Source organism: Oncorhynchus tshawytscha, unplaced genomic scaffold (assembly GCF_018296145.1).
Source record: "Oncorhynchus tshawytscha isolate Ot180627B unplaced genomic scaffold, Otsh_v2.0 Un_contig_11280_pilon_pilon, whole genome shotgun sequence".
In the NCBI taxonomy this organism is placed as follows: Eukaryota; Metazoa; Chordata; class Actinopteri; order Salmoniformes; family Salmonidae; genus Oncorhynchus; species Oncorhynchus tshawytscha.
In genome coordinates, this window is record NW_024609340.1 from 80,663 (window position 1) to 102,500 (window position 21,838).

The 21,838-nt window shown below is 48.1% G+C and overlaps 1 protein-coding gene across 1 annotated transcript in view; it reads right to left on the minus strand.

Moving 5' to 3' along the window:
- Positions 1-21,838, minus strand: part of LOC112241065 (dedicator of cytokinesis protein 1-like) — a gene marked incomplete at its 3' end in the record, with an annotated part of 113,119 nt that overhangs the window by 73,105 nt on the left and 18,176 nt on the right. Inside the window, 5 exon segments of the mRNA XM_042314914.1 lie at positions 311-384; positions 11,318-11,390; positions 12,873-13,008; positions 19,350-19,431; positions 20,663-20,820. Coding sequence (XP_042170848.1) covers positions 311-384; positions 11,318-11,390; positions 12,873-13,008; positions 19,350-19,431; positions 20,663-20,820 — 523 coding nt within the window.

The following is a 21,838-nucleotide window of genomic DNA, read 5'->3' on the forward strand; positions in this document are numbered from 1 at the left end:
ACTGTATTCTATATCATACTGTATTCTGTATCATACTGTATTCTGTATCATACTGTATTCTGTATCATACTGTATTCTATATCATACTGTATTCTGTATCATACTGTATTCTATATCATACTGTATTCTATATCATACTGTATTCTGTATCATACTGTATTCTGTATCATACTGTATTCTTTATCATACTGTATTCTATATCATACTGTATTCTATATCATACAGTAACGTCACCCAACAGAACCTCCCTGCCCTCTCACAGTACCACTCCAAGCATCTCACCCCCCACCTCCCTGTACATTAACTTTACCTTGTCCCTTGTGGTTGACCTCCTTCATGACCTTGTTGATGACGGTCTGGAGAAAGTCGCTCTCCCCCGCCACCCTGGTTGAAAAACGGGAGATGTTCAGTTGCCTGTGGCGAAGCACAGCATCATCCAACGCTAGCCTGTAGTAGGCACATGACAGGAACAACACCAGAGAGAGAGGAGAGGAGGAGGAGGAGGGCAGAGGAGAGAGCAGAGCAGAGGACCTCCCTAGGGCAGAGAGGAGAGTAGGGCAGAGAAGAGAGTAGGGCAGAGAGAGAGCAGAGGAGACATTAAGAGAGAGCAGAGGAGAGGAGAAGAGAGACAGGAGAGGAGGAGAGAGAGCAGAGGAGAGGAGGAGAGAGAGCAGAGGAGAGGAGGAGAGAGAGAGCAGAGGAGGAGGAGAAGAGAGAGCAGAGGAGAGGAGGAGATGTCAGGAGAGAGAGAGTCAGAGAGCAGATCAAGAAGAGAGCAGCCTGGAGTAGGCAGATGAGAGGAAGAGAGAGCAGAGGAGAGGAGGAGAGAGAGCAGGGAGAGGAGAGAGAGAGCAGAGGAGAGGAGGAGAGAGAGCAGAGGAGAGGAGAGAGAGAGCGAGCAGAGAGAGGAGAGAGGAGAGAGAGAGAGAGAGAGCAGGAAAAGGAGAGGAGAGGAGAGAGAGCAGAGGAGAGGAGAAGCCTGGAGCACAGAGGAGAGGAGAAGAGAGAGCAGAGGAGAGAGAGAGAGAGAGGAGAAGAGTCAGAGGAGCAGAGGAGAGGAGAGAGAGAGAAGAGAGGGCAGAGGAGAGAGAGAGAGAGAGAGAGAGAGAGAAGAGGAGAAGAGAGAGCAGAGGAGAGAGAGAGCAGGAGAAGAGAGAGGGAGAGAGGAGAGAGAGAGAAGAGAGAGAGAGGAGGAGAGGGAGAGCAGAGAAGAGAGAGCAGAGGAGAGAGAGAGAGAGGAGAAGAGAGAGAGAGAGAGAGGAGAGAGAGAGAGGCAGAGGAGAGGAGAGAGAGAGGAGAGAGAAGAGAGAGCAGAGAGAGCAGAGAAGAGAGAGCAGAGGAGAGGAGAAGAGAGAGTCAGAGGAGAAGAGAAGAGGAGAGAGAGAAGAGAAGAGAGAGAGAGAGAGAGAGAGAGAAGAGAGGCAGAGAGAGAAGAGAGAGAGAGAAGAGAGAGAGCAGAGGAGAGAGAGAAGAGAGAGAGCAGAGGAGAAGCAGAAGAGAGAGAGAAGAGAAGAGAGAGCAGAGGAGAGGAGAGAGAGACAGGAGGAGTCAGAGAGCAGAGAGAGAGGAGAAGAGAGAGCAGAGGAGAGAGAAGAGAAGAAGAGAGAGAGCAGAGAAGAGAGAGCAGAGGAGAAGAGAGAGCAGAGAGAGAGAGAGAGCAGAGGAGAGCAGAGGAGAGGAGAAGAGAGAGCAGAGGAGAGAAGAGAAGAGAGGGCAGAGGAGAGAGAAGAGAGAGCAGAGGAGAGGAGAAGAGAGCAGAGAGAGAGCAGAGGAGAGAGAGAGAGAGAGAGCAGAGGAGAGAGAGCAGAGGAGAGGAGAAGAGAAGAGAGAAGAGAAGAGAGAGCAGAGGAGAAGAGAAGAGAGAGGAGAGGATCAGAAGAGAGAGAGAAGAGATAGCAGAGGAGAAGAGAGATCAGAGAAGAGATTCTAGAGCAGACTGTAGAGAGAGAGAGAGAAGAGAGAGCAGAGGATACAGATTCAGAGGAGAAGAGAGAAGAGAGAGAGAAGAGAGAGCAGAGGAGAGGAGAAGAGAGAAGAGAAGAGAAGAGAGAGCAGAGGAGAGAGAGAAGAGAGAGCAGAAGAGAGAGAAAGAAGAGAAGAGAGAGAGAGGAGAAGAGAGAGAGAGGAGAAGAGAGAGAGAGCAGAGAGAGAGAGAGAGGAGAGCAGAGAGAGAGAAGAGAGAGAGAGAGAGCCAGAAGAGAAGAGAAGAGAGAAGAGAAGAGAGAGCAGAGAGAGGAGAAGAGAGAGCCAGAGGCAGAGGAGAGAGAGGAGAGGAGCAGAGAAGAGAAGAGAGGAGAGCGAGAAGAGAAAGCAGAGAAGAGAGAGAGAAAGAGACCAGAGAGAGAGAAGAGAGAGAGAGAGAGAGGAGAAGAGAGAGCAGAGCAGAGGAGAGAGAGAGCAGAGGAGAGAGAAGAGAGAGCAGAGAGAGAGGAGGAGAGAGAGAGCAGAGAGAGCAGAGAGAGGAGAGAGAGAGCAGAGGAGAAGAGAGAGCAGAGGAGAGAGGAGAGAGAGCAGAGGAGAGGAGAGAGAGAGAGCAGAGGAGAGGAGAAGAGAGAGAGAGGAGAAGAGAGAGAGAGGAGAGGAAGAGAGAGCAGAGGAGAGGAGAGAGAGAGGAGAGAGGGAGAGGAGAAGAGGGGAGAGGAGAGAGAAGAGGAGCAGAGGAGAAGAGAAGAGAGAGCAGAGAGAGAGAGAGGAGAGGAGAGAGAGGAGAGAGAGAGCAGAGAGAGAGAGGAGAGAGAGAGAGAGAGAGAGAGAGAGCAGAGAGAGAGAGAGAGAAGAGAGAGGAGAAGAGAGAGAGAGGAGGGCAGAGGAGAGAGGAGAGGAGAGAGAAGAGAGAGCAGAGGAGAGGAGAGGAGAGAGCAGAGGAGAGGAGAAGAGAAGAGAGAGCAGAGAGGAGAGAGAAGAGCAGAGGAGAGGAGAAGAGAGAGCAGAGGGGCAGAGGAGAGGAGAAGAGAGAGCAGAGGAGAGGAGAAGAGAGAGCAGAGGAGAGGAGAGAGAGAGAGTAGAGAGAGGAGAGAGAGAGAGAGAGAGAGGAGAAGAGAGAGCAGAGGAGAGGAGGAGAGAGAGAGAGGAGAGGAGAGAGAGAGAGGAGAGGAGAGAGAGAAGAGAGAGGCAGAGAGAGAGAGAAGCAGAGGAGAGGAGAAGAGAGAGCAGAGAGAGAGAGAAGAGAGAGAGGAGAGGAGAAGAGAGAGAGGAGAGAGAGAGAGAGAGAGAGAGAGCAGAGGAGGGCAGAGGAGAGGAGAAGAGAGAGAGGAGAGAGAGAGAGAGGCAGAGGAGAGGAGAGGAGAGAGAGAGAGAGAGAGGAGCAGAGGAGAGGAGAGAGAGAGAGGAGAGAGAGAGAGAGAGCAGAAGAGAGGAGAAGAGAGAGCAGAGAGAGAGGAGAAGAGAGGGCAGAGGAGAGGAGGAGAGCAGAGAGAGAGAAGAGAGAGCAGAGGAGAGAAGAGAGAGCAGAGGAGAGGAGAAGAGGCAGAGGAGAGGAGAAGAGAGAGCAGAGGAGCAGAGAGGGAGAGAGAGAGCAGAGGAGAGCAGAGGGAGAGAGAGAGAGGAGAGGAGAAGAGAGAGAGAGGAGAGGAGAGAGAGAGCAGAGAGAGAGAGAAGAGAGCAGAGGAGAGGAGAAGAGAGGGAGAGAGCAGAGGAGAGGAGAGAGAGCAGAGGAGAGGAGAGAGAGAGGAGAGAGGAGAGAGCAGAGAGGAGAGAGAGAGGGAGAGGAGAAGAGAGAGCAGAGGAGAGGAGGGCAGAGGAGAGGAGAAGAGAGAGCAGAGGAGAGGAGAAGAGAGAGCAGAGGAGAAGAGAGAGCAGAGGAGAGGAGAAGAGAGAGCAGAGGAGAGGAGAAGAGAGAGCAGAGGAGAGGAGAAGAGAGAGCAGAGGAGAGGAGAAGAGAGGAGAGCAGAGGAGAAGAGAGAGCAGAGGAGAGAGAAGAGAGAGCAGAGAGAGAGAGAGAGAGAGAGAGCAGAGGAGAGAGAAGAGAGAGCAGAGGAGAGAGGGCAGAGGAGAGGAGAGAGAGAGAGGAGAGAGAGCAGAGGAGAGGAGAGAGAGCAGAGGAGAGGAGAGAGAGAGAGCAGAGAGAGAGAGAGCAGAGGAGAGGAGAGAGAGAGCAGAGGAGAGGAGAGAGAGAGCAGAGGAGAGGAGAAGAGAGAGCAGAGGAGAGGAGGAGAGAGGAGAGGAGAGAGAAGAGAGAGCAGAGAGGAGGAGGAGAGAGAGAGAGGAGGAGAGAGAGAGAGGGAGCAAAGGAGAGGAGAAGAGAGAGCAGAGGAGAGGAGAGGAGAGGAGAGAGAGGAGAGAGAGCAGAGGAGAGGAGGAGAGGGAGAGAGAGCAGAGGAGAGAGAGAGCAGAGAGAGGAGAGAGAGAGCAGAGGAGAGGAGAGAGAAGAGAGAGGAGGAGAGGAGAGAGAGAAGAGAGAGCAGAGGAGAGGAGAGAGCAGAGGAGGAGAGGAGAGAGAGAGGAGAGGAGAGAGGAGAGAGAGAGCAGAGGAGAGAGAGCAGAGAGAGAGAGCAGAGGAGAGGAGGAGAGAGGAGAGAGAGAGAGAGAAGAGAGAGAGAGGAGAAGAGAGCAGAGGAGAGGAGAGAGAGAGGAGAGAGAGAGAGAGAGGAGAGAAGAGAGCAGAGGAGAGAGAGGAGAAGAGAGAGCAGAGAGAGAGGAGAAGAGAGAGCAGAGGAGAGAGAGAGAGAGAGAGAGAGAGCAGAGGAGAGGAGAAGAGAGAGCAGAGGAGAGGAGAGAAGAGAGAGGAGAGGAGAGGAGAGGAGAGAGAGCAGAGAGCAGAAGAGAGCAGAGGAGAGGAGAAGAGAGAGCAGAGGAGAGAGAGAGAGCAGAGGAGAGGAGGAGAGAGAGAGAGGAGAGGAGAGAGCAGAAGAGAGAGAGAGAGAGAGGAGAGAGAGAGAGAGCAGAGAGAGAGAGGAGGAGAGAGAGCAGAGGAGAGGAGAGGAGAGAGAAGAGAGGAGAGGAGGAGAGAGCAGAGGAGGAGGAGAGAGAGCAGGGAGGAGAAGAGAGAGCAGAGGAGAGGAGGAGAGAGAGCAGAGAGCAGAGGAGAGGAGAGAGCAGAAGAGGAGAGGAGGAGAGAGAGCAGAGGAGAGGAGGAGAGAGAGCAGAGAGAGAGGAGGAGAGAGAGCAGAGGAGAGGAGGAGAGAGAGCAGAGGAGAGGAGAGAGAGAGCAGAGGAGAGGAGGAGAGAGAGCAGAGGAGAGGAGGAGAGAGCAGAGGAGAGAGAGAGCAGAGGAGAGGAGAGAGAGAGAAGAGAGCAGAGAGAGAGGAGGAGAGAGAGCAGAGGAGAGAAACAGAGAGAGAGAGAGCAGAGAGGAGAGGAGAGAGAGAGCAGAGAGGAGAGAGAGAGAGAGAGAGCAGAGAGCAGAGGAGAGGAGGAGAGAGAGCAGAGAGAGGAGGAGAGAGAGAGCAGAGAGAGAGGAGAGAGAGCAGAGAGGCAGAGGAGAGAGAGAGAGCAGAGGAGAGGAGAGAGAGAGCAGAGGAGAAGAGAGGAGGAGAGAGAGAGCAGAGGAGGAGAGAAAGCAGAGAGAGAGGAGAGCAGAGAGGAGAGAGAGAGAGCAGAGGAGGAGGAGAGAGAGCAGAGGAGAGCAGAGAGGAGAGAGCAGAGGAGAGGAGGAGAGAGCAGAGGAGAGGAGAGAGGAGAGGAGAGGAGGAGGAGAGCAGAGGAGAGGAGAGAGCAGAGGAGAGCAGAGGAGAGAGAGAGCAGAGGAGGAGAAGAGAGCAGAGGAGAGGAGGAGAGAGCAGAGCAGAGGAGAGAGAGAGAGAGGAGGAGAGAGAGCAGAGGAGGAGGAGAGAGAGCAGAGGAGAGGAGGAGAGAGAGCAGAGGAGAGGAGAAGAGAGAGAGAGAGGAGAGAGAGAGCAGAGGAGAGGAGGAGAGAGCAGAGGAGGAGAGAGAGCAGAGGAGAGGAGAGAGAGAGAGCAGAGGAGAGGAGGAGAGAGAGCAGAGGAGAGGAGCAGAGAGAGAGGAGGCAGAGGAGAGAGGAGGAGAGCAGAGGAGAGAGGAGAGAGAGCAGAGAGGAGGAGGGAGAGCAGAGGAGGGCATAGAGAGAGAGGAGGAGAGAGGAGGGCAGAGAGAAGGAATATGTATAGTATGTTTAAGGGTAGAAATGAAGTAAATAAGAGCTTGATTAAATTAAAAAGCAGCAATAACATTGAACATGACTAACATCTCTCCGTTTCCTCTTCCTGTTGACTTTAAAGCAACTAAATATTAATAAACTGGGTTAGAAAAGGCCATTGTAACCCTGGTCGAAGTCTTTTAGGGAAAGATGTTGCCCCCGGCAACACTAGGAAGAACATGACATTATATCTCAACCTTTGTTTTAACAATGTGAGGGCCATTTCCGTCTCCAAAACGAAGCTGTTTGCCAGAGATCTCTAACCAATTATATAGTTACATCAAACAGTCCTTTATCAGGAACGGTAACTTCCTGTTTAGTTTGCCTTAGAACAGGGTCCTAGCTAAAAACTAAAGCTGCTATTCAGGAAACTACCAAAATTCATCACTACGACAGTGTGTGTGTGTGTGTGTGTGTGTGTGGAGAGGAGGAGTCTAATCCATGATGTATATTCCTAAATAGAGCTGTTAACTGAGGAGATCTGCCTACCGTGCCAACTAAACTAAACTGATTGGTAGCTACGACTGAGTTCCAAATGACACTTTTCCTTACATCCTTCACCACGTTCACTATATAGGGAATAGGGTGCCATTTGGGGTGAATAGTAGTGCACTATATAGGGAATAGGGTGCCATAGTAGTGCACTATATAGGGAATAGGATGCCATTTGGGGATGAATAGTAGTGCACTATATAGGGAATAGGGTGCCATTTGGGGGTGAATAGTAGTGCACTATATAGGGAATAGGTGCCATTTGGGCCTCGTGCTAAACCATTTCCAATTATGGAATCCTCTCAGGATCAAATGAGATCGCCTTAATTTAGTCACGGTGGAATAGTGGAGGGCCTGAGCCCCAAATGGCAACCTATTCCCTATATAGTGCACTACTATGGCACCCTATTCCCTATATAGTGCACTACTATGGCACCCTATTCCCTATATAGTGCACTACTTTAAACCTGGTCTATGTAGGTAATAGGAGAGTGTAATAAACTGCACATTAAATCAGGTGTGAAGGGTTGAAAACAACCCTGTTACCCTGTTTATAGGGTAGTAGTACACTACTTTAGACCAGGGTCTATAGGGTAGTAGTGCACTACTTTAGACCAGGGTTTATAGGGTAGTAGTGCACTACTTTAGACCAGGGTAGTACACTACTTTAGACCAGGAGCTATAGTAGTGCACTACTTTAGACCAGGGTTTATAGGGTAGTAGTGCACTACTTTAGACCAGGGTCTATAGGGTAGTAGTGCAGTACTTTAGACCAGGGTTTATAGGGTAGTAGTGCACTACTTTAGACCAGGAACCTATTAGGGTAGTAGTGCACTACTTTAGACCAGGGTTTATAGGGTAGTAGTGCACTACTTTAGACCACCAGGGCCTACTTTAGACCAGGTAGGGTAGTAGTGCACTACTTTAGACCAGGACCCAGTAGACCCTATAGGGTAGTAGTGCACTACTTTAGACCAGGGCCTATAGGGTAGTAGTGCACTACTTTAGACCAGGGTTTATAGGGTAGTAGTGCACTACTTTAGACCAGGGGTTTATAGGGTAGTAGTGCACTACTTTAGACCAGGAACCTATAGGGTAGTAGTGCACTACTTTAGACCAGGAACCTATAGGGTAGTAGTGCACTACTTTAGACCAGGACCTATAGGGTAGTAGTGCACTACTTTAGACCAGGGCCTATAGGTTAGTAGTGCACTACTTTAGACCAGGGCCTATAGGGTAGTAGTACACTACTTTAGACCAGGAACCTATTAGGGTAGTAGTACACTACTTTAGACCAGGGTCTATAGGGTAGTAGTGCACTACTTTAGACCAGGAACCTATTAGGGTAGTAGTACACTACTTTAGACCAGGGTCTATAGGGTAGTAGTGCACTATATAGGGAACGACATGCCGGCAACAAACTCTAAATATATATCTGACTGATTCCGTAAAGTCCGTGTGGAAGAGGTGAAAAGATGATTGTTGTCTATCAACAAATGACAAGCCACCGAGGTCAGACCATCTGGATGGAAAATTACTGAGGATAATAGTGGACGATATTGCCACTTCCAATATGCCACATCTTCCATTTAAGCCTAGTAGAGAGTGTGTGTCCTCAGGCCTGGAGGGAAGCTCCAGTCATTCCCCTCCATACGAATAGTAAAGACCCATTTACTGGCTCAAATAGACAACCAATCACACAAAACAACCAAAACCTTATGCAACTGTGGAGAGACACAAACAAAAGGTAGAGACACACACATACATTGTAATATTGTCGTATGGTTGGTATTACACATTTTGTATTGTAGATATGTAGTGGTGTAATAATGTTATATGTTGTGCTTAGACCCAAGGAAGTGTAGCTGCTGCCTTGACAGGAACTAATGGGGATCCAGAATAAACCCCAGGAAGAGTAGCTGCTGCCTTGGCAGGAACTAATGGGGATCCATAATAAACCCCAGGAAGAGTAACTGCTGCCTTGGCAGGAACTAATGGGGATCCACAATAAACCTCAGGAAGAGTAGCTGCTGCCTTGGCAGGACCTAATGGGGATCCATAATAAACCCCAGGAAGAGTAGCTGCTGCCTTGGCAGGAACTAATGGGGATCCATAATAAAACCCCAGGAAGAGTGGCTGCTGCCTTGGCAGGAACTAATGGGGATCGATAATAAACCCCAGGAAGAGTAGCTGCTGCCTTGGCAGGAACTAATGGGGATCCATAATAAACCCCAGGAAGAGTAGCTGCTGCCTTGGCAGGAACTAATGGGGATCCATAATAAACCCCAGGAAGAGTAGCTGCTGCCTTGGCAGGAACTAATGGGGATCCATAATAAACCCCAGGAAGAGTAGCTGCTGCCTTGGCAGGAACTAATGGGGATCCACAATAAACCCCAGGAAGAGTAGCTGCTGCCTTGGCAGGAACTAATGGGGATCCATAATAAACCCCAGGAAGAGTAGCTGCTGCCTTGGCAGGAACTAATGGGGATCCACAATAAACCCCAGGAAGAGTAGCTGCTGCCTTGACAGGAACTAATGGGGATCCATAATAAACCTCAGGAAGAGTAGCTGCTGCCTTGGCAGGAACTAATGGGGATCCTTAATAAACCCCAGGAAGAGTAGCTGCTGCCTTGGCAGGACCTAATGTATGACCCTAACATAGACATTATGTTCTGGTCCATAGAGGTCAGAGTACGACCCTAACACAGACATTATGTTCTGGTCCATAGAGGTCCATTATGTTCTGGTCCATAGAGGTCAGAGTACGACCCTAACACAGACATTATGTTCTGGTCCATAGAGGCCAGAGTACTACCCTAACATAGACTAATGTTCTGGTCCATAGACCTCCAGTATGTTCTGGTCCATAGACCTCCAGTATGTTCTGGTCCATAGACCTCCAGTATGTTCTGGTCCATAGAGATCCCACCATAGACCTCCAGTATGTTCTGGCCCATAGAGATCCTACCATAGACCTCCAGTATGTTCTGGTCCATAGAGGTCCAGTATGTTCTGGTCCATAGAGGTCCATTATGTTCTGGTCCATAGAGGTCCATTATGTTCTGGTCCATAGAGGTCCATTATGTTCTGGTCCATAGAGGTCCATTATGTTCTGGTCCATAGAGGTCCATTATGTTATGGTCCATAGAGGTCCTACCATAGACCTCCAGTATGTTCTGGTCCATTAAGGTCCTACCATAGACCTCCAGTATGTTCTGATCCATAGAGGTCCTACCATAGACCTCCAGTATGTTCTGGTCCAGAGGTCCCACCATAGACCTCCATTATGTTCTGGTCCATAGAGGTCCATTATGTTCTGGTCCATAGAGGTCCATTATGTTCTGGTCCATAGAGGTCCCACCATAGACCTCCAGTATGTTCTGGTACATAGAGGTCCTACCATAGACCTCCAGTATGTTCTGGTCCATAGAGGTCCCACCATAGACCTCCATTATGTTCTGGTCCATAGAGGTCCCACCATAGACCTCCATTATGTTCTGGTCCATAGAGGTCCATTATGTTCTGGTCCATAGAGATCCATTATGCTCTGGTCCATAGAGGTCCATTATGTTCTGGTCCATAGAGGTCCATTATGTTCTGGTCCATAGACCTCCAGTATGTTCTGGTCCATAGACCTCCAGTATGTTCTGGTCCATAGACCTCCAGTATGTTCTGGTCCATAGACCTCCAGTATGTTCTGGTCCATAGACCTCCAGTATGTTCTGGTCCATAGACCTCCAGTATGTTCTGGTCCATAGACCTCCAGTATGTTCTGGTCCATAGAGATCCCACCATAGACCTCCAGTATGTTCTGGTCCATAGAGGTCCATTATGTTCTGGTCCATAGAGGTCCATTATGTTCTGGTCCATAGATCTCCAGTATGTTCTGGTCCATAGAGGTCCATTATGTTCTGGTCCATAGAGGTCCATTATGGTCTGGTCCATAGAGGTCCATTATGGTCTGGTCCATAGAGGTCCCACCATAGACCTCCAGTATGTTCTGGTCCATAGACCTCCAGTATGTTCTGGTCCATAGACCTCCAGTATGTTCTGGTCCATAGACCTCCAGTATGTTCTGGTCCATAGACCTCCAGTATGTTCTGGTCCATAGACCTCCAGTATGTTCTGGTCCATAGACCTCCAGTATGTTCTGTTCCATAGACCTCCAGTATGTTCTGGTCCATAGACCTCCAGTATGTTCTGGTCCATAGACCTCCAGTATGTTCTGGTCCATAGAGGTCCTACCATAGACCTCCAGTATGTTCTGGTCCATAGAGGTCCTACCATAGAGGTCCAGTATGTTCTGGTCCATAGAGGTCCAGTATGTTCTGGTCCATAGAGGTCCAGTATGTTCTGGTCCATAGAGGTCCTACCATAGAGGTCCAGTATGTTCTGGTCCATAGAGGTCCAGTATGTTCTGGTCCATAGAGGTCCTACCATAGAGGTCCAGTATGTTCTGGTCCATAGAGGTCCAGTATGTTCTGGTCCATAGAGGTCCTACCATAGAGGTCCAGTATGTTCTGGTCCATAGAGGTCCAGTATGTTCTGGTCCATAGAGGTCCCACCATGAACTCCATTATGTTCTGGTCCATATGTGTTGTGTTTATAGAACATCTCCCCCATGATCAAGTAGGAACAGAGACATCGACACGGGTTTTATGACATAGTGCACTGTGTTATGGTGATGTAATGGACGAGAGAGAGTGTGTGTTATTCATATTTCATACTCACGGCTGGAAGGGGATGAAATACTGCTTGTCCTCATCATCCATCTTGCCTGTTATGATGTCAGTCACATCCATTACTGTTAGAGACAGGACATATAGTATAGAAGGTCAATGCTATAGCAGTCTGTTACTGATAGAGACATATAGTATAGAAGGTCAATGCTATAGCAGTCTGTTACTGGTAGAGGCGGGACATATAGTATAGAAGGTCAATGATATAGCAGTCTGTTACTGGTAGAGACGGGACATATAGTATAGAAGGTCAATGCTATAGCAGTCTGTTACTGATAGAGACATATAGTATAGAAGGTCAATGCTATAGCAGTCTGTTACTGATAGAGACAGGACATATAGTATAGAAGGTCAATGCTATAGCAGTCTGTTACTGATAGAGACATATAGTATAGAAGGTCAATGCTATAGCAGTCTGTTACTGATAGAGACATATAGTATAGAAGGTCAATGCTATAGCAGTCTGTTACTGTTAGACAGGCCATATAGTATAGAAGATCAATGATATAGCAGTCTGTTACTGATAGAGACAGGACATATAGTATAGAAGGTCAATGCTATAGCAGTCTGTTACTGATAGAGACATATAGTATAGAAGATCAATGCTATAGCAGTCTGTTACTGTTAGACAGGACATATAGTATAGAAGATCAATGCTATAGCAGTCTGTTACTGTTAGACAGGACATATAGTATAGAAGGTCAATGCTATAGCAGTCTGTTACTGGTAGAGGCGGGACATATAGTATAGAAGGTCAATGATATAGCAGTCTGTTACTGATAGAGACATATAGTATAGAAGGTCAATGCTATAGCAGTCTGTTACTGATAGACAGGCCATATAGTATAGAAGATCAATGCTATAGCAGTCTGTTACTGGTAGAGACGGGACATATAGTATAGAAGGTCAATGCTATAGCAGTCTGTTACTGATAGAGACATATAGTATAGAAGGTCAATGCTATAGCAGTCTGTTACTGGTAGAGACGGGACATATAGTATAGAAGGTCAATGCTATAGCAGTATGTTACTGGTAGAGATGGGACATATAGTATAGAAGGTCAATGCTATAGCAGTCTGTTACTGATAGAGACATATAGTATAGAAGGTCAATGCTATAGCAGTCTGTTACTGGTAGAGACGGGACATATAGTATAGAAGGTCAATGATATAGCAGTCTGTTACTGATAGAGACATATAGTATAGAAGGTCAATGCTATAGCAGTCTGTTACTGATAGACAGGCCATATAGTATAGAAGATCAATGCTATAGCAGTCTGTTACTGGTAGAGACGGGACATATAGTATAGAAGGTCAATGCTATAGCAGTCTGTTACTGTTAGAGACAGAACATATAGTATAGAAGGTCAATGCTATAGCAGTCTGTTACTGATAGAGACAGAGAGGAATGTTAACACAAACAGACCGGTACCCAGGCTAGTTCCAGTAGTCTCTGTTACTGATAGAGACAGAGGAATGTTAGCACAAACAGACCGGTTCCCAGGCTAGTTCCAGTAGTCTCTGGGTTTAAAGACACGGCCGGTTTACCTGCCACTCCAAAAGGTCTCCTCAGCCCAGAGGTCAGCTTCTTGGTGTTGTTGTCACGTAGCTCCATCCGTCCGACTCTAACGATCTGGCACACAAAGCTGATCTTCTCTCTCTTTAAATCCTCACTGCCAAGGTCCTGGGGGGGAGAACGACGACAACCAATAGACTCAGTGGTGGTGTATTGGGAGGAGCAAAACCACCCTGGTGTACCTGTAAACGTCTTGTATTCCTACACAACTTCAGTTACAAATCGGGAAACAAATCATTTATACTGATCAAATAATAGAAACACAACATTACAACAATTGTGTAATGATGATGCTGTTTAAATCAGTGTGTTGATATGCCACACCTGACAAATGGTTTAACTGGTCAAAGGAGAAGTCGCTCACTAACAGAGATGTAAACAGGTTTTTTTGTGCCAATGGAACATTTCTGGGATATTTTATTTCAGCGCATGAAACATGGGACCAACACTTCATTTATTTTTTCATTGTAGATAGAAGTGGGGGGGGGGTGCACATTTTAGTTGTTGCTCTAGTACTACACACCTGGATGAAAGCTAGATGAAAGAGATGAGTTGAACGGGATGTGTCGGGAACAACAAACAAACCCCCCTTTAAGTCCCCAGGACCAGGATGAGGAAACACTGAGAAAGAGTGAAGCTATTCCATATTACCACGGAGCTGCAGTATGACCACGGAACTACGCTACAGTATGACCACGGAGCTGCAGTATGACCACGGAGCTACAGTATGACCACGGAGCTGCGCTGCAGTATGACCACGGAACTATGCTAGTGTTACCACAGAGCTGCGCTGCAGTATGACCACGGAGCTGCGCTGCAGTATGACCACGGAACTACGCTACAGTATGACCACGGAGCTGCAGTATGACCACGGAGCTACAGTATGACCACGGAGCTGCGCTGCAGTATGACCACGGAACTATGCTAGTGTTACCACAGAGCTGCGCTGCAGTATGACCACGGAGCTGCGCTGCAGTATGACCACGGAACTACGCTACAGTATGACCACGGAGCTGCAGTATGACCACGGAGCTACAGTATGACCACGGAGCTGCGCTGCAGTATGACCACGGAACTATGCTAGTGTTACCACAGAGCTACGCTGCAGTATGACCACGGAGCTACAGTGTTACCACGGCGCTACAGTGTTACCACGGAGCTACAGTGTTACCACGGAGCTAGTGTTACCACGGAGCTGCAGTATGACCACGGAGGTACAGTGTTACCACGGAGCTGCAGTATGACCACAGAGCTGCAGTGTTACCACGGAGCTGCAGTATGACCACGGAGCTACAGTGTTACCACGGAGCTGCAGTATGACCACAGAGCTACAGTGTTACCACGGAGTTACAGTATGACCACGGAGCTACGCTGCAGTATGACCGCAGAGCTACAGTGTTACCACGGAGCTGCAGTATGACCACGGAGCTACAGTGTTACCACGGAGCTACGCTGCAGTATGACCACGGAGCTAGTGTTACCACGGAGCTACAGTGTTACCACGGAGCTGCAGTATGACCACGGAGCTACGCTGCAGTATGACCACAGAGCGACGCTGCAGTATGACCACGGAGCTGCAGTATGACCACGGAGCTACGCTGCAGTATGACCACAGAGCGACGCTGCAGTATGACCACGGAGCTGCAGTATGACCACGGAGCTGCAGTATGACCACGGAGCTACAGTATGACCACGGAGCTACATTGTTACCACGGAGCTGCAGTATGACCACGGAGCTATGCTGCAGTATGACCACGGAGCTATGCTGCAGTATGACCACGGAGCTATGCTGCAGTATGACCACGGAGCGACGCCTTGGTAACAGTACTGCCCAACACAGTGAATGAGTCAGTATTACCTTGGTAACAGTACTGCCCAACACAGTGAATTAATGAGTCAGTATTACCTTGGTAACAGTACTTCCCGAGTGTTCCTTTACACTACACCCCCTGCAGCAGTAACACCACCAGGCTGATCTGTTTATTAGGCTGCAGCAGTAACACCACCAGGCTGATCTGTTTATTAGGCCGCAGCAGTAACAACACCAGGCTGATCTGTTTATTAGGCTGCAGCAGTAACACCACCACCACCAGGCTGATCTGTTTATTAGGCTGCAGCAGTACCACCACCAGGCTGATCTGTTTTTAGACTGCAGCAGTAACACCACCAGGCTGATCTGTTTATTAGGCTGCAGCAGTAACACCACCAGGCTGATCTGTTTATTAGGCTGCAGCAGTAACACCACCAGGCTGATCTGTTTATTAGACTGCATCAGTAACACCACCAGGCTGATCTGTTTATTAGGCTACAGCAGTAACACCACCAGGCTGATCTGTTTATTAGACTGCAGCAGTACCACCACCAGGCTGATCTGTTTATTAGGCTGCAGCAGTAACACCACCAGGCTGATCTGTTTATTAGGCTGCAGCAGTAACACCACCACCACCAGGCTGATCTGTTTATTAGGCTGCAGCAGTAACACCACCAGGCTGATCTGTTTATTAGGCTGCAGCAGTACCACCACCAGGCTGATCTGTTTATTAGGCTGCAGCAGTAACACCAACACCACCAGGCTGATCTGTTTATTAGGCTGCAGCAGTAACACCACCAGGCTGATCTGTTTATTAGGCTGCAGCAGTAACACCACCAGGTTGATCTGTTTTTAGACTTCAGCAGTAACACCACCAGGCTGGTCTGTTTATTAGGCTGCAGCAGTAACACCACCAGGCTGATCTGTTTATTAGGCTACAGCAGTAACACTACAGGCTGATCTGTTTATTAGACTGCAGCAGTACCACCACCAGGCTGATCTGTTTATTAGGCTGCAGCAGTAACACCACCAGGCTGATCTGTTTATTAGGCTGCAGCAGTAACACCACCACCACCAGGCTGATCTGTTTATTAGGCTGCAGCAGTAACACCACCAGGCTGATCTGTTTATTAGGCTGCAGCAGTACCACCACCAGGCTGATCTGTTTATTAGGCTGCAGCAGTAACACCAACACCACCAGGCTGATCTGTTTATTAGGCTGCAGCAGTAACACCACCAGGCTGATCTGTTTATTAGGCTGCAGCAGTAACACCACCAGGTTGATCTGTTTTTTAGACTTCAGCAGTAACACCACCAGGCTGGTCTGTTTATTAGGCTGCAGCAGTAACACCACCAGGCTGATCTGTTTATTAGGCTACAGCAGTAACACTACAGGCTGATCTGTTTATTAGACTGCAGCAGTACCACCACCAGGCTGATCTGTTTATTAGGCTGCAGCAGTAACACTACAGGCTGATCTGTTTATTAGACTGCAGCAGTAACACCACCAGGCTGATCTGTTTATTAGGCTACAGCAGTAACACTACAGGCTGATCTGTTTATTAGACTGCAGCAGTAACACCACCAGGCTGATCTGTTTATTAGGCTACAGAAGTAATACCACCAGGCTGATCTGTTTATTAGACTGCAGCAGGAACACCACCAGGCTGATCTGTTTATTAGGCTGCAGCAGGAACACCACCAGGCTGATCTGTTTATTAGGCTGCAGCAGGAACACCACCAGGCTGATCTGTTTTTTTAGACTGCAGCAGTAACACCACCAGGCTGATCTGTTTTTTAGACTGCAGCAGTAACACCACCAGGCTGATCTGTTTATTAGGCTGCAGCAGGAACACCACCAGGCTGATCTGTTTATTAGGCTGCAGCAGTTACACCACCAGGCTGATCTGTTTATTAGGCTGCAGCAGTAACACCACCAGGCTGATCTGTTTATTAGGCTGCAGCAGGAACACCACCAGGCTGATCTGTTTATTAGGCTGCAGCAGGAACACCAGCAGGCTGATCTGTTTTTAGACTGCAGCAGTAACACCACCAGGCTGATCTGTTTTTAGACTGCAGCAGTAACACCACCAGGCTGATCTGTTTATTAGGCTGCAGCAGTAACACCACCAGGCTGATCTGTTTATTAGGCTGCAGCAGTAACACCACCAGGCTGATCTGTTTATTAGGCTGCAGCAGTAACACCACCACCACCAGGCTGATCTGTTTTTAGACTGCAGCAGTAACACCACCAGGCTGATCTGTTTATTAGGCTGCAGCAGGAACACCACCAGGCTGATCTGTTTATTAGGCTGCAGCAGTAACACCACCACCACCAGGCTGATCTGTTTTTTAGACTGCAGCAGTAACACCACCAGGCTGATCTGTTTATTAGGCTGCAGCAGTAACACCACCAGGCTGATCTGTTTATTAGGCTACAGCAGTAACACTACAGGCTGATCTGTTTATTAGACTGCAGCAGTACCACCACCAGGCTGATCTGTTTATTAGGCTGCAGCAGTAACACCACCAGGCTGATCTGTTTATTAGGCTGCAGCAGTAACACCACCAGGCTGATCTGTTTATTAGGCTGCAGCAGTAACACCACCACCACCAGGCTGATCTGTTTATTAGGCTGCAGCAGTAACACCACCAGGCTGATCTGTTTATTAGGCTGCAGCAGTAACACCACCAGGTTGATCTGTTTTTTAGACTTCAGCAGTAACACCACCAGGCTGGTCTGTTTATTAGGCTGCAGCAGTAACACCACCAGGCTGATCTGTTTATTAGGCTACAGCAGTAACACTACAGGCTGATCTGTTTATTAGACTGCAGCAGTACCACCACCAGGCTGATCTGTTTATTAGGCTGCAGCAGGAACACCACCAGGCTGATCTGTTTTTAGACTGCAGCAGTAACACCACCAGGCTGATCTGTTTTTAGACTGCAGCAGTAACACCACCAGGCTGATCTGTTTATTAGGCTGCAGCAGGAACACCACCAGGCTGATCTGTTTTTAGACTGCAGCAGTAACACCACCAGGCTGATCTGTTTTTTAGACTGCAGCAGTAACACCACCAGGCTGATCTGTTTATTAGGCTGCAGCAGTAACACCACCAGGCTGATCTGTTTATTAGGCTGCAGCAGTAACACCACCAGGCTGATCTGTTTATTAGGCTACAGCAGTAACACCACCAGGCTGATCTGTTTATTAGGCTGCAGCAGTAACACCACCAGGCTGATCTGTTTATTAGGCTGCAGCAGTAACACCACCAGGCTGATCTGTTTATTAGGCTGCAGCAGTAACACCACCACCACCAGGCTGATCTGTTTATTAGGCTGCAGCAGTAACACCACCAGGCTGAGAGAACCTTTTCAAAGGAGGATACATTTTTGTTAAGGAGGCCGTTTCACTCCCGAATTGCTTGAACTCCCTATTTAATTGTGTCCATGGTTCATGTCCTGCTGTGATCCATGCTGTGCCGCCAGTGTAGCGAGTGGAGTAGCGGGCGCCAACTAGCTTGTCGTACGTAGGCGCAGTGACCCGGGCTGCCCTTAGCCAGCCATTAGTAGAGAGGTGACCTTTGACAAACAAACCGGGTCGCTCTGGGTCGTCCTCTTTCTTTCAGAGCTGGGGAGCTTAACAAACACAGCCGCCCAAACGGGGGTAAACAGACACACACACACCGACATCCCTCAAGACAGGTCTGGGTAAACAACCGTGCAGTAGCAGCCAACACTCTACATATACTCACAGTGAAGACTGATCTCAGGTTATGTAGCTGGTCTATATCTACATATACTCACGGTGAAGACTGATCTCAGGTTATGTAGCTGGTCTATATCTACATATACTCACAGTGAAGACTGATCTCAGGTTATGTAGCTGGTCTATATCTACATATACTCACAGTGAAGACTGATATCAGGTTATGTAGCTGGTCTATATCTACATATACTCACGGTGAAGACTGATCTCAGGTTATGTAGCTGGTCTATATCTACATATACTCACGGTGAAGACTGATCTCAGGTTATGTAGCTGGTCTATATCTACATATACTCACAGTGAAGACTGATCTCAGGTTATGTAGCTGGTCTATATCTACATATACTCACGGTGAAGACTGATCTCAGGTTATGTAGCTGGTCTATATCTACATATACTCACAGTGAAGACTGATCTCAGGTTATGGAGCTGGTCTATATCTACATATACTCACAGTGAAGACTGATCTCAGGTTATGTAGCTGGTCTATATCTACATATACTCACAGTGAAGACTGATCTCAGGTTATGTAGCTGGTCTATATCTACATATACTCACAGTGAAGACTGATCTCAGGTTATGTAGCTGGTCTATATCTACATATACTCACGGTGAAGACTAATCTCAGGTTATGTAGCTGGTCTATATCTACATAAACTCACAGTGAAGACTGATCTCAGGTTATGTAGCTGGTCTATATCTACATATACTCACGGTGAAGACTGATCTCAGGTTATGTAGCTGGTCTATATCTACATATACTCACAGTGAAGACTGATCTCAGGTTATGGAGCTGGTCTATATCTACATATACTCACAGTGAAGACTGATCTCAGGTTATGTAGCTGGTCTATATCTACATATACTCACAGTGAAGACTGATCTCAGGTTATGTAGCTGGTCTATATCTTTCACCAGGCCTTGACTGGACCATCGCACCAGGTAATTCTCACTGGGGAGGAGGGGAAGAACCGATATCAACATTTTAGCTTTACAATCTGGCATCACAAATCAACTCTAGTCTCAAGATGATCAAATGACAATCGACTGACTAATGTCGTACACAGGTGAGACGTTTCCTGAACAGTATTCCGGAACAAGAGAAAACCCCCAGGCAGGCTGGCAGCTGGGTCGGTGCTGTAACGTTCCTGGCTCTGCACTTGGGCCTAGGACAGTACTATTCCCATGATTCAGAGGTTCTCCAGAAATCCTGATGAGAGGATTCCCACAATAGTGAGGAAATAACCAGGGAGGGAACCCTCTAACCGGGGAGGGAACCCTCTAACCGGGGAGGGGAGGCTCTAACCGGGGAGGCTCTAACCGGGGAGGGAACCCTCTAACCGGGGAGGGAACCCTCTAACCGGGGAGGGGACCCTCTAACCGGGGAGGGGACCCTCTAACCGGGGAGGGGACCCTCTAACCGGGGAGGGGACCCTCTAACCGGGGAGGGGACCCTCTAACCGGGGAGGGGACCCTCTAACCGGGAGGGGACCCTCTAACCGGGGAGGAACCCTCTAACCGGGAGGGAACCCTCTAAACGGGGAGGGAACCCTCTAACCGGGGAGGGAACCCTCTAACCGGGGAGGGAACCCTCTAACCGGGAGGGAATCCTCTAACCGGGAGGGAATCCTCTAACCGGGAGGGAATCCTCTAACCGGGGAGGGAATCCTCTAACCGGGAGGGAATCCTCTAACCAGGGAGGGAACCCTCTAACCGGGGAGGGAACCCTCTAACCGGGGAGGGAATCCTCTAACCGGGAGGGAATCCTCTAACCAGGGAGGGAATCCTCTAACCAGGGAGGGAATCCTCTAACCGGGATTTCAGGAAAACCTGGGAAATTTGAGAAAGTGTCCAGAACTCTTGCGACCCTTGGCATACCTGATAAACTTTAACCCTCAGAGGGTCACAGAGGAACATACCTGATGACCTTTAACCTTAAAAGAAACAATTCAAAACAACTAATTCCTATAATTTACAGTGTTAAATAAGTACAATATTTTTTTGTGAGCAAATGTTTCAATTTGTCGTTATGATAAGTTTGGTAGTAACTTGTGAAAATCGTTGCGGAAATCTGTTGAAGCTCAAGTCGACTACAAAACCCACAATGCAACGCTCTCCCTATGGGCTCGATGTACTGTACGCGATGACCTTTAAAACCTATGACGTCATAGGAGGTTACATACCTGATGAACTTTGACTCAACAGGGTCGTAGAGCGACATGAGGACCTCTGCATCTTCTCCGATCTTACACACCACGTTCTTCAGGGTGACGAAGAGAGCGAAGGACGGTGTCTGGGCGAACTTGGCCTGCCTGCTCAGATCTACATTCTGTTTCTGAGACTGTCCCAGGGAGAGGAGGAGGAGGAAACAGAGATGTTGTATTTAATACAGGGGTCCAGTAGTCTTCCCTAGCCTGACTGTCATATCATCTGGGCCACGGGCCTATGAAGGTTAAAGAAGGTTGAGAATCACACACAAGAGAAACATTTGAAGGGGACTCTTAGCTAGTTTTCAGCACTGAGGACGGACACAGTGACTGGACTGTTATTCCCCATTAGTCAGATCCATCTTCATTAGACTGGACAGTGACTAGACTGTTATTCCCCATCAGTCAGACCCATCTTCATTAGACTAGACTGTTATTCCCCATCAGTCAGACCCATCTTCATTAGACTGGACTGTTAATTCCCCATCAGTCAGACCCATCTTCATTAGACTGGACAGTGACTAGACTGTTATTCCCCAACAGTCAGACTGGATAGTGCCTGGGTTACTACTCCTTCAAGACTGTTGGAAAATAATTCCAGGTGAAGCTGGTTGAGAGAATGCCAAGAGTGTGAAAATCAAGGCAAAAGGTGGCTACTTTGAAGAAACTAATATATAAAACATATTTTGATTTGTTTAACACTTTTTTGGTCACTACATGATTCCATATGTTTTATTTCATAGTTTTGATGTCTTCACTATTATTTTACAATGTAGAAAATAGTTTAAAAAATAAATAAAATCCCTGAATGACTGGTACTGTACGTGATAATGATTTTGAGAAGAGGTGCTAGTTCTGATTCAAATTCACAAAGCCCTTAAAGAAACATCTGAAAGAAGGCATTAACATTCATGGTGGTGACCTGAGACAATGTAATATCACTCCATGTATACACAAAGGCAGAGATGGAAAGGTCTCACAAGATGACTCCTCATAGCTGAAGGGCACTTAACCAATTTAGAGTCACTTCATGTGGTACCATAATCCCTATAGGGCCCTGGTCAGAAGTAGTGCATTATATAGGGAATAGGGTGCAATTTAGGATGTAGATTCAGGCAGGGAGAGAGAGAGGAGAGGTGGCGGGGGAGAGAG